The sequence below is a fragment of the Mesoplodon mirus genome (assembly GCF_964341445.2).
Source record: "Mesoplodon mirus genome assembly, chromosome: 13".
NCBI classification, from domain to species: Eukaryota; Metazoa; Chordata; class Mammalia; order Artiodactyla; family Ziphiidae; genus Mesoplodon; species Mesoplodon mirus.
In genome coordinates, this window is record NC_138989.1 from 15,411,618 (window position 1) to 15,425,947 (window position 14,330).

The 14,330-nt window shown below is 54.3% G+C and overlaps 1 protein-coding gene across 3 annotated transcripts in view; it reads left to right on the forward strand.

Moving 5' to 3' along the window:
- TPCN1 (two pore segment channel 1) overlaps positions 1-14,330 on the forward strand; it is a 64,459-nt gene that overhangs the window by 44,640 nt on the left and 5,489 nt on the right. For 2 of the 3 annotated variants that reach the window (XM_082641241.1, XM_082641242.1), the window contains exons 12-25: positions 87-211; positions 1,286-1,334; positions 1,857-1,920; positions 2,953-2,997; positions 5,339-5,395; positions 5,474-5,527; positions 6,685-6,757; positions 8,748-8,855; positions 9,810-9,881; positions 10,428-10,517; positions 11,897-12,012; positions 12,758-12,804; positions 13,590-13,658; positions 13,858-13,942. In XM_082641241.1, the coding sequence (XP_082497367.1) occupies positions 87-211; positions 1,286-1,334; positions 1,857-1,920; positions 2,953-2,997; positions 5,339-5,395; positions 5,474-5,527; positions 6,685-6,757; positions 8,748-8,855; positions 9,810-9,881; positions 10,428-10,517; positions 11,897-12,012; positions 12,758-12,804; positions 13,590-13,658; positions 13,858-13,942 (1,054 nt within the window). The remainder of the gene's footprint in view (positions 1-86; positions 212-1,285; positions 1,335-1,856; positions 1,921-2,952; positions 2,998-5,338; positions 5,396-5,473; positions 5,528-6,684; positions 6,758-8,747; positions 8,856-9,809; positions 9,882-10,427; positions 10,518-11,896; positions 12,013-12,757; positions 12,805-13,589; positions 13,659-13,857; positions 13,943-14,330) is intronic. The other variant, XM_082641243.1, reaches the window with a different exon arrangement.

Consider the following 14,330-nt stretch of genomic DNA (forward strand, 5'->3'; position numbering starts at 1 on the left):
GCACCCTGGGATCCCGTGTGATGCTGGGCATCTGGCATGGCTGCTCCCCACCGTGTTCCACGTGGCCGTCTTCCCTCTTCCCCCAGGAGCCTGCCGGCATCTCCTACAGGCAGTTTGAAGGCCTGATGCGCTTCTACAAGCCCCGGATGAGCGCCGGGGAGCGCTATCTCACGTTCAAGGCCCTGAATCAGAGCAACTCGCCTCTGCTCAGGTGAGAGCGGATGCCAGTTGGGCGCAGTGTGGCCGGACGAGGCGTTCACAAGAGGCAGCTGGGGCCTGCAAAAGCCGGGGGGCTGGGGAGTGGGCAGGCAGAGAGGCTCGTAGAGACTTTAGTTTTCTTCAGAGATTCTTAAGCATGTAGACCCTATTCCTCAGGATTCTTTTTACAAGTAACAAAAGTCCAACCCAAATCCAATTTAAACTTGAGACAAAAAAAGGAACGGGGCTTCCCTGGTGGCGCAGTGGTTGAGAGTCCGCCTGCCGATGCAGGGAACACGGGTTCGTGCCCCGGTCTGGGAAGATCCCACATGCCGCGGAGCGGCTGGGCCCGTGAGCCATGGCCGCTGAGCCTGCGCGTCCGGAGCCTGTGCTCCACAACGGGAGAGGCCACAACAGTGAGAGGCCCACGTACAGCAAAAAATAAAAATAAAAAAGGAATGTATTGGCTCGTGGAATGGACTGGCCCAGCTGCTCACCCTCGAGCCATGAGCAAGGTGGTTGCATGTGAGCTAATCCACAGAGCAACGTGAAACACACGCACACTCACACACTCACTCCTCTCTCTCTCTCTCTCACTCACTCACAGCTCTGGCACAGCCTCAAAGAGCTGTGCTCTCCGTGGGCAGTCTTGGTCTTCTGACTGCTGATGACCAAAACCCTTCTTTTTGATCTGAGATGAAGCAGGCCTGCTGCAGAGACAAGAGTGAGCGAGCTCTGTTTGGGCTGAACTCTCTGCCCCGGTTCTATTAAGTCCTTTGCTAAAGGAGGCTCAGTCCTTGTCTGTCTAAGAATGGTGGTAATCTGGGGGCTGCCTCTCTGGGGGACGGAAGCCGGCAGTGGTCTGTGTAGACTGAGTGGATTAAGTATCCATAGTCCCTGGAGGAACGAGGAGATGAAATGCCTGCAGGTACGGGTCCCCTGGGCCCTGATGCGCTGGGACTCGCAGATGTCGCCTCCTGCCCTCCCCCGCTCCACCCCTCGAAGGTGACCATAGGCAGGCGAGTGAGAGGACCGAAGCTCGGTGGGAACGTGCTCTGATTTTTTTTGCCCTTGTTGCTTATGACAGCCTGAAGGACTTTCAAGACATCTACGAAGTTGCCGCCTTGAAGTGGAAGGTGGGTGCTCCCCAGGGAGTGACCCAGCAGACGGTTCCATGGGAGGGGGATGAGGCCAGGAGGCACCTGGCTGCCAGCTCTCTCCCTGCTGGGACATCTCAGCTCTCGGCTGGGCATTGTGCACTGGAGGGGTAACAGGTGGCCCCTGGCCCTGCATCTGCCTGTCCATCTGCAGTGTGGTGTCCTGATTAAAAGCACTACATCTCAGACCCCATTAGTCACCGTGTGACATCAGGCAAGTTACGGAACCCTTCCAAGGCTTGTCTCACCTGGGAAGTGGGGTCAGGAGAGTCCCTACCTACCACGTTATTTTCAGGACTCTATAAAAACAATGCCAGTGCAGGGCACATTGAAGAGTTCAGCAGACATTGGCTGGCTTTGTTCTTTAGACCCCTGAGTGTTTTCATGGTTTCCCAAGTTAGCCAGGAGAGCAGGAAAGGAAAGCTGCATCCATGCCCCCAGGGCTGGGCTCTGGTCACCGGTCCTAACGCCCTCTCTCCTATGGCCCTGTTCCTTGGCCAGGCAAAGAGAAATAGAGAGCACTGGTTTGATGAGCTTCCCAGGACAGCATTCCTCATCTTCAAAGGTAAGGTTGATCTGAATATGGCAGCTGGGGACGAATGGAGGTTTCCGGTGACCACAGATAAGCATTTAAAGAACATGTCCAGAGGATGTGTGTGTGTGTGTGTGCATGTGAAATGTCTATGTGTGTAAAAGAGACAGAGTGTGATTACCCCAGCAGGGAAATAGTGTTGGATTAGGAAGGAAATCAGTAACATAAAAACCAAACCAAAAAAATTTGTGGAATATTTATTGAAGAAAATTGATACAAAGTCAAATAATTAGAAAAAAATGAAAGTCTCCCACGCAGAGATAACCACGGTTAATTTTCTGATGTGTTTCCTTCTGGTTATTTTTCTGTGCATTTTAAAAACAGTTGTGGGGATTACATTATATATTCTGTTCTGAAACCTGCCTTTTTACCTAATGATGGATTTTGACCTTCCTCCAGTGTCAGGATATATAGCTAGTATATCTAATCCCTTACATAATGCTTGCATTGTATAAAATGGAAAATTTTAAAATCGGAGTGCCCCATATTATTTACCTAATAGTTTTCCCTGAATTTAATGCCAGTTTTGAAGTTCCACATGGGGTATGGTTAGCTCACAGGGGTCTGGGCCATATGAGCAAGAGTTAAAATGGTATGTCCTATTTTGTTATTTCTCCCACAGCTAGGACTTTGAGCACAGCTGTTATTATTCCATATTCTTCAGCGAGTTTTCCATTCCATTGGGATGATAGTTACTCAAGTGGGTAAATAAACAGTGCCGGTTCTAGGCCAGGAGCAAACTTAAAGTTTCAGCAGTGGCCAGCAAAGCTTTGTTCTGCTCTGTCCCGGCTCCAGGTTGCTCAGGCTCTTCCCAGAGGGAATGTTGCCAGTGCAGTCTTGCCCAGGGGTCCGGGCACAAGCGTGGGTGTCCTTCTGAGAGCAGGCCCTTCCTTTTTCACCCCTGGGCATAAACACCCCCGTTGCTTACACGCATGATGTCTGTGGTAGGGGAACGTGTACTTGTACGTGAACATTTCACTGTTAACATTTCTTCTCTTCAAATAGGAATCAATATCCTTGTGAAGTCCAAGGCCTTCCAGTATTTCATGTGTAAGTGTGAAATATCACAGCTCTCGGTCCCTTTCCTCCTGAGTCTTACTGCTCCAGAAGATGGAGATGCAAGGGATAGATCCTGCAGTTACGATGTTGGCTGTTTATTATAGAAGATTCCAAGCATGTATAAAAGTGGAGGGTCGTAAAGAGCATCCACGTACCTGTCACCCAGCTTCAGCAGTTATCATCTCATTGCCCGTCTGTCTTGTCTGTCTAACCCCCTCAGTCCAGCTCATCATCCCTTCTCTAGACCTGGTGTTTTTGGAAGCAGATTCCAGAACCACAGATCGTGGTTTGTGGATATGTCACTTCAGTCTGTTTTAATCCGTAGGTTTCTCCCCCAATCCGTTTTCTTCCTCTTGCAGTATTTAGTTGAAGAAACAGGATTGTTTGTCCTTCATTCTTGATTCTGCATGTTCCTCTGTTGCTTATTTACTGTAATTTGGTAGTTATAGCTAGAGCTGTGTTGTCCAGTGTGGCAGCCACCAGCCACATATGGCTATTTAAACTTAGACCAGCTAAAACTTAAACATCCAGTTCCCGTCACAACAGCCGCAGTTCAAGCACTCAGTAACCACGTGTGGCTACTGATGACCAATTGGACAGCACAGATGCAAACACTTCTACTAATCTAGAGGCTTGGTTGACTTCACTCTTTCCAAGGAGCTCTGGTTCCATTTAATGGGAAATGGTGTTTAGAGACCACAATCTGAGATGCTAGAGGTGTTCATTGCTTGGAGTTGGTTCTTGTTTCCAGGCCTTTCCATGGACAGAGGTAGGATTTTGGATTTTGAAAAGAGAAACTATCTTGTGAGTTTATCCTGATACTCTTAATTCAAATTGTGGACTATAGGGTTTTTACCTAACTTCATCATTCTTTTTTTCTTTTTCTTTTTTAAAAATTTGTTTTTATTTTTGGCTGCGTTGGGTCTTCGTTATTGTGCACAGGCTTTCTGTAGTTGCAGCGAGCGGGGCTTCTCTTGTTGCGGAGCACGGGCTCTAGGCACGCGGGCTTCAGTAGTTGTGGCACGCGGGCTCTAGAGCGCAGGCTCAGTAGTTGTGGCGCACAGGCTTAGTTGCTCCATGGCTTATGGGATCTTCCTGGGCCAGGGTTTGAACCTGTGTCCCCTGCACTGGCAGGTGGATTCTTAACCACTGCACCACCAGGGAAGCCCTCATCATTCTTTCACGTCTAAATTCCCAGGCTTAAAATCCTAGTTCCCAACAACACTGCCACAGTCCCTCACTTGCTTTATCCCACAGTCCACACATAATAGTCTCCAAAAAACAATACCAACACAACCCTAATAATATAATTGCTAGAAACACCACTCCAGGGATTCAGATGACTGTTTTAAATTCATCTGGAGTAGTTTTTCTCCATGTGGGTATGTCACCATCTACATTTCTTTATTTCATTTGAAAAAATATTTTTAGAGATCATTTTTTACATTGAATTTTGCCTTATAATTATGTAAAATATGTATATGATTCCAAGTCAGATCAACAAACAAAGTATACTCAAGGAAGAATTGTTTCCATCCTGTCACCTCCCCCAATGGGTAACTTTTATTGTAGTTTATCCTTCCATTTTTTAAAAAACTTCAAGTAGATGCATATATGCACATTTTCCTGCCTTAAATAAACTAGCATAATTTACACACTTTTTTCAACCTTGCTTTTTTTTCAGTTAACAATACATCCTAGAGATCACACCATATTAATATACAGAGATGTTCTTCATTTCTTTTTATAGCTGAGAGTACGCCATTTCATGAACGTATCATAGTTTGTTCATCCAGTCTCCTACTGATCGTTTAGGTTGTTTCTAGTTTCCTTGCTATCACAGATAGTTCCTCAGTGAATAGCTTTTAGTATACGTCATTTGTGTTTTTGCTAATGTCTCTGGGATGGATCCCTAAAAGTAGGATTGCTAGGTGAAAGGCCAAACGCATATGCAATTTTGCTAACTAGTTCCTGCAGTCATTTAAAAACCAGATATCTCTAGGGAAAAACAAATGTTTTCAATACTCAAACCCTTTGTCTGTGGTCCATCTTTTACACCAACTTGGAATAATCTGTAGGTTTTACTGAAACATCTTAACTGGTATCCCTATAGTGACACAGAGGGTGATTTTTAGAAATCTGTAGCTATTTTCTAAGAGAAACTACTGGTTGATTTAGCTCATGGTAAAGCATTAAGCAGGAAGTTATCTGTTACAAGCCCTGCTCTCTGCATGTCTCAGAGCTGCCTAGAAACTAACCAGGGGCTGCAGCTGTGACCTGTAGATTTCCACACCCACCTGTGCTTTCTCTGTTATGAGCCTGTCTGTTGCAGACTTGGTGGTGGCAGTCAACGGGGTCTGGATCCTTGTGGAGACCTTCATGCTGGAAGGTGAGCCTGGTGAGGGGACTGGCCCATCCTGTGGGCACACCTGGCCCACCTCTTGAAGTGCTGCCTCTCTTCTTACAGGTGGGAACTTCTTCTCCAAGCATGTGCCCTGGAGTTACCTCGTCTTTCTGACTAGTAAGTCTCTGACATGGCTTTGCTCAAGTGCTTGTCCTAACCACTGGCTGGAACTTCTTTTTGGGTTAAGATCTCATGGCTCTTCTCTAAAGCAGGGGAGCGTAATGAGGGTGGAGCAGAAATCGAGTCTGATTCTACCCCATCCCTGTTTCAAACTCTTCGGTGATTGCCCACTGGCCTCCAGACCAAGTTCCCGTGCTGGGTGTGAGTCATGGCGCCACACGGGGCCCCTTCAGCCTCCCTCTCAGGCTTCAGCTCTTGCCAGTACCACCACCCGTGCCCCACCTGCAGCCCCCCTGAACACATCCTGCTTTCCAGGGCCCCTGCCCTTTCTTACCTCTGGGCCTCTGCACAAGTGTTTTCCTCTGCCTGGTGCACTCATCCCCTCACCACACCGCTCTGCCTGACACCCCTCTCCCTTTATGTCTAAACATTAGACATAACTAATAACACTGTGTCCTAAATTGTTTTCATTGTTCTTAAAAAGCATGACTTTTACTGCCTTGATCAGTGCCCTTTGGCTTTTTCTGTGGAGTTCAGAGTAGCATAGTGATTCAGTGCACACACTCTGGGGTCAGAAAGACCTGGATCTATTCCCAGCTGTGTCTCTTGTGTGATCTGACGGCCCCTCCAGAGCTCCCTCTTCGGCTCCTACTTTCATTATGTTCCAATGACACCAACCTGCCTTCTGCCCCTCTAGCAGGCCAAGATCATATCCTGTTTGGCTCCTGATTTCTTTCAAATGTAACACTTCCCCCAGTCTATTTCCCCCAGTCTAACATATCAGTTTGCTGTCTTTCCCCTGAGTCTAGACTCTAAGCTCTGTGTTGTTCAGGGCTGGGCACCTGCCAGCACCCAGTGCAATGCCTGGCACAGGAGAAGGGCTCAGGAAATACCCGTTGGATGGACAGACAATGCTTGCAGCCACTCCCAGAGAGTGGGAGCGAGTGCTTCTTGTTAGCGGGCGGCCGCGGTTGGCCAGCACCTGGGCCAGGCCCTGCCCTGGAGCCCACACTCTCTCAGGGGTGTGGGTGTGACGTGGGTGTCTGGAGGGCACGTGACCAGACCTCGGGGGAGTCTCAAGGAGGAGACGAGCCAGGCCAGGGGTGGCAGAGGCTGTGGCAGGGCCGCTGCTGACTGCTTCTTCCTGCTTACAGTTTACGGGGTGGAGCTGTTCCTGAAAGTAGCCGGCCTCGGCCCCGTTGAGTACTTGTCCTCCGGATGGAATCTGTGAGTAGACAGCATGTTTCTTACGCACGTCAGAGACTCTAATGAAAGCCACGGGTCCTCTCCGTCCACACCCACTGCACAGTTTCAGAGGGAAGGTCCGAGGCCGGGTCAGGCGCCTGTCTCCTGGAGCAGTTCTGCCTGTGGCTCCAGGCCTCCCCAGGGTCAGGCCCTCATCTTACTCTCTCAGACCGCCCCCGCCAGCCCCTCTCCTGGACATGGCCTCTTGGGGTCCTTAGGCCAGCTGGCTCTCTGTGAGTCACTTAACCCCACACCCCTCCCTGACAACTAAGCTCTTTTCTCCTCCACGAAAACCATGACACACACAGAGAAGGAAGTGCCACGGGTCCTGATGCTTGGTCAGCATCGAGCTGGTCGCCCTTCTCCCTATCCCAGAGACCCCGAGAGGTGGCTCACTGCCCATGAAAGTTAACTCACCCACAAAATCAGGCTGCACTCACGAGGTCTTGGGTCATGAGAGTAAAAACAAGTTAATAAGTAGAGAAGAGTCGGGCAGAGCAGTAGCGTGTGGGCATGCAGTTTGCAGGGCCTTAATGTGTATCTGGGAGGAGAGAGGGTCTCTCTGTCCTGCTTTCCCTGTGGGACTCCCCTATGGTCCTGCCCCACCCCTCAGTGCCTTCACCAGGGTCGCTGGTGTAACCCGTGTCTGCCATGAGACCAGTGTGGGACCTTCAGGAGGGGTTTCTAGGCATTTTTTTCCCAATTAATTAATTTTTGGCTGCGTTGGGTCTTCGTTGCTGTGTACGGGCTTTCTCTAGTTGCGGCGAGCAGGGGCTACTCTTCATTGCTGTGCGAGGGCTTCTCATTGCAGTGGCTTCTCTTCTTGTGGAGTACAGGCTCTAGGCACACGGGCTTCGGTAGTTGTGGCACGCGGGCTCAGCAGTCGTGGTTCATGGGCTCTAGAGCACAGGCTCAATAGTTGTGGCGCACGGGCTTAGTTGCTCCGCAGCATGTGGGATCTTCCCAGACCAGGGATCGAATCCACGTCCCCTGCATTGGCAGGCGGATTCTTATTTATTTATTTATTTATCTATCTATCTATCTGTGTTGGGTCTTTGTTGCTGTGCTCAGGCTTTCTCTCGTTGCGGTGAGCTGGGGCTACTCTTCATTGCGGTGCGCGGGCTTCTCATTGCGGTGGCTTCTCTTGTTGCAGAGCACTGGCTCTAGGCACACAGGCTCAGTAGTTGTGGCTTGCGGGCTCTAGAGCGCAGGCTCAGTAGTTGTGGCTTGCGGGCTCAGTAGTTGTGGCTCACAGACTCTAGAGCGCAGGCTCAGTAGTTGTGGCGCACGGGCTTAGTTGCTCCACGGTATGTGGGATCTTCCCGGACCAGCGCTCGAACCTGTGTCCCCTGCATTGGCAGGCGGATTCTTTTTTTTTTTTTTTTAGATGTTGGGGGTAGGCGTTTATTTATTTATTTATTTTTACTGTGTTGGGTCTTCGTTTCTGTGCGAGGGCTTCCTCTAGTTGTGGCAAGCGGGGGCCACTCTTCATCGCGGTACGCAGGCCTCTCACTATTGCGGCCTCTCTTGTTGCGGAGCACAGGCTCCGGACGCGCAGGCTCAGCAGTTGTGGGTCACGAGCCTAGTTGCTCCGCGGCATGTGGGATCTTCCCAGACCAGGGCTCGAACCTGTGTCCCCTGCATTAGCAGGCAGATTCTCAACCACTGTGCCACCAGGGAAGCCCGGCAGGCGGATTCTTAACCACTGCGCCACCAGGGACGTCTGTAGGCATGTCTGACCCCTGAGGTGTGTGCTGTGACTGGGGCCCAACCACACCAGCCTCAGAAACCCGATAGCAGTAGGAAGTTGGCTGGCTGTGGGCCACTGCGGGGCCTATGGCTGCCTTTGCGGTGGTTGGTGTGAGGGCTCCTTGGAAGGGAGTGCTGGGCACAGGGCCGGGGAGCCACCGGCCGTCGTGGGGGAGGCTAGGGGTGGGCCGAACAGACCATGGCTACTCCTCCTCCCTCCCAGGTTCGACTTCTCTGTCACAGCGTTCGCCTTCCTGGGACTGCTGGCTCTGGCCTTCAACATGGAGCCCTTTTATTTCATAGTGGTCCTGCGTCCCCTCCAGCTGCTGAGGTGACGGGGCAGGGCTGGGGTTGGGAGTGGTGGGCAGGGGAGGGTGGGGAGAGCCTTGGGACTGGTCTGGGGAGTGACCAGGAGCCAGAAGGCTCACAGGCCTGATGTCAGGGGTGGCACGGCCCCTGCAGGAGCACCTAGTGCGGGTGGGGGGAGGGGGGATGGTGGGGGCCTTGTCTCCACCTGGGCAGGTGTGCCCACCTCCTCACATCCTGGGACCAGTTGCCTCTGACTGTGGAAGAGAAACGTGGCTCAGGGCTCCAGTGAACTTGGCCTGTGCTGGTGTCGGCTGCAGCCACAGAAACACACGTGCTCAGAGTCATCAACTAGAGAGCCACGGCCTCTGAGGGTCCAGAGGGACTTTCAAGCCCCTACCACAGACAGCCGTGATTTTCTGGCACAGTCTCTTGTCAAGAAAAACCCTCACTTGCTCTCAGCTTTCCCCCAGGGACCACCGTAGGAAACCAGCACAAATTTGTAGAGATCCGTGGACGGTGTCCCTTACTAGTTAGAGATCTCTGTGTGTCCTTAGAAGGCTGGTTTTCCTCTAGAATATTCAGCTGCGATCCCATTCACATCCATCGCCCCCTCCCGTCCTGCCCAGGAGGAGGAGTGGAGGTGAGGGACGGGGCGGCCCTTTCTTACCTGGAGGAGCTGCCGCACCGCCGGCTCCTCTGCACGCGCGGCCTTCTCCCCTCCCGGGGTCGCCGCGGCGTCCCGGGCAAGGCCCCGCCCCGCGCCCAGCCTCTGCGCTTCATCCGGGAGCTGTGGCGGCGGCACCTGCCCAGGGTGCGAGTCGCCCGAGCTGAGTGCCCGGCTGGCGGCTCTGGGGAAAGTAGGCGCTCAGGTGGTGGAGGGACCCCGGGCCTGCCGCGCCCCAGCTGGTGCTGTGGACGGAGGGGCTGCGGCCACACCCGGCACCTGTAAGTGACCCGGCCCACTTCCCTCGCTCAGGTTGTTTAAACTGAAGAAGCGTTACCGCAACGTGCTGGACACCATGTTTGAACTGCTGCCCCGGATGGCCAGGTACTGCCCTGCCTCTTGGCCCCCAGGGCCAGGCGTCGCAAGGCTTGTGCCCCCTCGGGGTGGGCAGCTGGGTGGTCTCGGGAGGAGGGGGAGGAGGAGTCCCAAAAAGGACGAAAATCGAGGGCCTGACAGGGTCAGATCTCTTCAAGGAGACCGAGATCTTGACCACCACAGGTCTCCCTGGTTCCACTTTTCTCCACTGACCTGTCTGAAATATTTAGTAGGGAGGGCAGGGAGCTGTCAACTCACTTACCACCTGTGTCTATGTTCACAGGTAAGGGTCACCTGTGAGTCTACCTTCACAGGTAAGGGGTGAATCGCTGGTAGAGGGGCGTCTGGTGATAGAGTCCTGATTCGAGCCGTTTTCTACCCCAGACCGGAATCCGAGGCCCCTCCCCTGCAGGCACTTTCCAGCTGGTGCACCTGGCTAGGGGCATGCGTCTCCATCAGTCAGCTCAGGGGTCTGAGGATGCCGGGGCCGCCGGGCGAGCTGCTCTCTCTTGCCCGGCCCTCGATCACCCTGTCTCTTCTGACCCTCCTCCCTAGCCTGGGCCTCACCCTGCTCATCTTTTACTACTCCTTCGCCATCGTGGGCATGGAATTCTTCTGTGGAACCCTCTACCCCAACTGCTGCAAGTGAGTACGCAGCGGGGCCCCCAGCCCCAGGCAGGACTGGAACGCTGACCTCTGATCCCTCAGGGGCCCACCTCCCCAAGCCACAGCACCCTTTGAAGCCCTGAGAAGCACTCTGCTTTGCTTCCAGGGCTTGTTAGTTCAGTGCAGCAGCTAAGGGAGGGGGCCTGGAAGCAGAGGGTCCTCTCTGAAGTGAGGATGTCTGAGCAAGTTTCCCTGTCCCCCAGGCAGGGTCTAGGAGCCACTCTCCAGCCAGGTCTCCACCAGCTTACCCTTCGGGCTGGGTGCCAACGGCTGCTCCAGAACTGGGAGCAGCCTGGGGCCCGAGGCCAGGGTCCCACAGCTTCCTCCTGCTTCTCCCCAGGGGTAACTGAGGACCTGGGCAGACACATCAGCTAGGGGTGGCCTGTTAGGATGAGATGGACACAACGCGGGAGGGTCTCTGGGGCAGGGATAGAGGGCGGGGGACACAACCTCCCTTCATCACTGCCTTTCCTCTTAAGCCACCACGATGAAATCCGTGGGCTCTGCCATTCATTCTCCATCCAGTGTTCTCTTAAAATTGGTCCTTATGGTTTCAAGCGCTGATAAAGAAAGTTCTCAGAGACACTGGTAGCCGTTTTGTGTCAGGCTAAGCTAAGAACCAGAGCCTGTAGCAGTGGGTCACAAACCTTAGGGCACATGAGAATCCTCAGGGCTGCTGCTTAAAAGGGCAAACTCCAGACCCCACCCTGCGCGTCTGACACAGGCCAGAGGCTCAGGACTCTGCCTTCGGAACAAGCTCCCTGGGGGCCCAAGGACCAGACTTGTCAAAACATCAGCATGAATTATAGCCGATCAGCCATAAGAGATTGGCAGGAAAGTAGCAAACAAGCTCTCAGAACAGGGTCAACCGATTAGAATAGAACAGAACGCTCCAGCCAGGTGCTGGGGAAAGCCCGATGAGGGGAGGACCCTTCTCGAGGGCTGCCATTGGCACCCGGCCTCCAGGGCAGATCCCAGACTGGTGGGGGCAGGGGGCAGGGGGTGGTGGTCGAGGAGGAACTGCCTTTGTCTCCCCTCCCGGGGTGCCAGGCTCTGGCCGCTGAGAGCGAGAAGGCCTGGCTGGCGGCAGAGAAATGCCAAGTGAAGGTGGAATGGGGGGCAAGTCTGGGCGTTCCCACCAGCACCCTGGGCACTCCCCTTGAGACAGGAAGACAGGCAAGGGAGCTGGGGGCTCGGCAGGAAACCAGGCTGGGCCAAGAGAGACGGTCCTCAGTCAGACCTTGGTTTGCTTAAACTTCCTGTACTTTGTTGAGGTGACCAGTTATCTTGTGACCTTCCCGCCCAACCCTCTGTCCCCCGCCCCCCGCCCCCCCCCCCCCCCCGTCTCCCTCGGCCAGTACGAGCACAGTGGCAGACGCCTACCGCTGGCTCCGTCACACCGTGGACAACAGGACCGTGGTGGAGGAGGGCTACTACTATCTCAACAACTTTGACAACATCCTGAACAGCTTTGGTGAGTGCGGAAAGCCCAGGCGGGCCACGCCCTGGGTACTGCCTTGGTCACCGCAGGTCCCAGGTGGGGCGGAGCGAGCTGCCGGAGGCTTCCCCATCCCGAGCCGTTTGCCATACTTTCTCGAGTCCTCTCTGGCCCCAGTGGAGCCTGTGGTTTGCCCAGCCTTAGGGCTGCAGTCCAGGCCAGACCCCAGGGCTTGGTTCCTGTTACTTTTTCAGCATCGGGGGAGCAGCAGAGCTTCATGCTTGGCTGGGAAGTGGGTACAGCCCGGTGCTGGGGAACCAGCCCCCTTGTCACGGCTCCACAGTTGCAGGGTGGGGCCTGGCCACACCAGCCAGCCACAGCGCCCCGCACTACCCAGGCCAGGCCCACACAGCTCTGCTCTTGGCTTCCATGGAGAGGCCGGGAGGCCAAACACAGCTTCCCAAGAGGAAGGGATCCCCTCACGACATCCCAGATCTACACCAAGGAAGGTCCGGGGACTCTTTCCCCAGTGTCTCCACCCCTGGTCCATCACGAGCTGCTGAGGCCAGAGGTGCACCCTTTTGGGGACCGGCCGAGATGGCAGCACTCCCTGTGGGGTGGGCGCTCAGGAAGCGCCTTGGCTGCTCTCTCGGGAGCTCACAGGCCGGCCTGGCAGACAGGTGCGTGGTACCCAGGATAGGTGGAGAGAGGCCGCTTGAAACTCACTTTGCAAAAGCAGGTCTGATCAAGATGCTTTCTGTTTCTCCCTTCCCTTTGGCAGTGACCTTGTTTGAGCTCACAGTTGTCAACAACTGGTACATCATCATGGTAAGGACCTCCGTCAGCTCCTGGGGGCATCTTCCCACCATTCTCTGAGGCTGGCTCCCGTCTCCCCTCACGCAGCCTGGGGCGCATGGCTCTCCCCGTCCCCCACAGGGGCAGGGTTCTGTGGGGATGCCACGGTGCGGCCAGAATCCCAAGAGCCTCCCCCTCAGCACTTGCTGGACGTGGCCTTTGTCCCTGCTTTCCACACATCCCCCAGCAGCCAGGAGAGGCCAGTTAGCCTCTGGGTCTCTGTCCTGCTCCCACCACTGTGAGGGAGACTTTTCAATCAAGAAACAGTGTGGCAGGTGTGGTTGGTTGGTTGGTTGGTTTTTTCCATTTCTTAAACTCTTCCAGGGCTTCCCTGGTGGCGCAGTGGTTGAGAGTCCGCCTGCCGATGCAGGGGACACGGGTTCATGCCCCGGTCTGGGAAGATCCCACATGCCGCGGAGCGGCTGGGCCTGTGAGCCATGGCTGCTGAGCCTGCGCGTCCGGAGCCTGTGCTTCGCAACGGGAGAGGCCACAACAATGAGAGGCCCACATACCGGAAAAAAAAAAAAAAAAAAAAAAACCTCTTCCAAAGGTTGGCCGTATCAGTCCTGGGGGGAGTGTCCAGGCCTTAGGAGCTCAGAGGGATTTTTAGACCCAAGGGAGCAAGGTTCCCCCCCCTTCGTCTTCCACAACCGATCAGGAAGGGTCTGTAGAAAGCAGGGCCACGGAGAAGCCTGCGTAGACAGCGACCCGGCCCCACTCCAGGAGCTCGCTCACTCCCTGCTTCCCTCTGTCTCCAGGAAGGCATCACCTCGCAGACCTCCCACTGGAGCCGCCTCTACTTCATGACCTTCTACATCGTGACCATGGTAGGTCCGGGGACACAGAATGCCCTCCACCCTCCTCCATCCTCAAAGCCTCCAGCTGCCCCTGCTCATTGGGCGGCAGCTCAGGGAGGAGGGGGCCGGGGACACATCTGACCGGGCTCTGTTGGCTCTGGGGCCCCGTGGCAACTCACACCCCCCTCATTCCTCTCTCTTTCGGCTCGTCCTCTCCGTGCCTGGCCAGGTGGTGATGACCATCATTGTCGCCTTCATCCTCGAAGCCTTCGTCTTCCGAATGAACTACAGCCGCAAGAACCAGGACTCGGAAGGTCTGTGCAAGTAGCTGGAGCAGGGGCATTCATCACTTGCTGCTCATCTGTCTCTGTCTGTCCAGTCTTTTGGCAATTCAGCTTACTGATCTGGCTTAGCTTCCCTGCCCCCCCAATTTTATTTATTTATTTTTGGCTGCGTTGGGTCTTTTTTGCTGCACACGGGCTTTCTGTAGTTGTGGCGAGCAGGGGCTACTCTTTGTTGCGGTGCGCGGGCTTCTCATTGCCGTGGCTTCTCTTGTTGCAGAGCACAGGCTCCAGGCGCGCGGGCTTCAGTAGTTGTGGCTCGTGGGCTCTAGAGTGCAGGCTCAGTAGTTGTGGCACACAGCTTAGTTGCTCCGCAGCATGTGGGATCTTCCCAGACCAGGGCTCGAACCCGTGTCCTCTG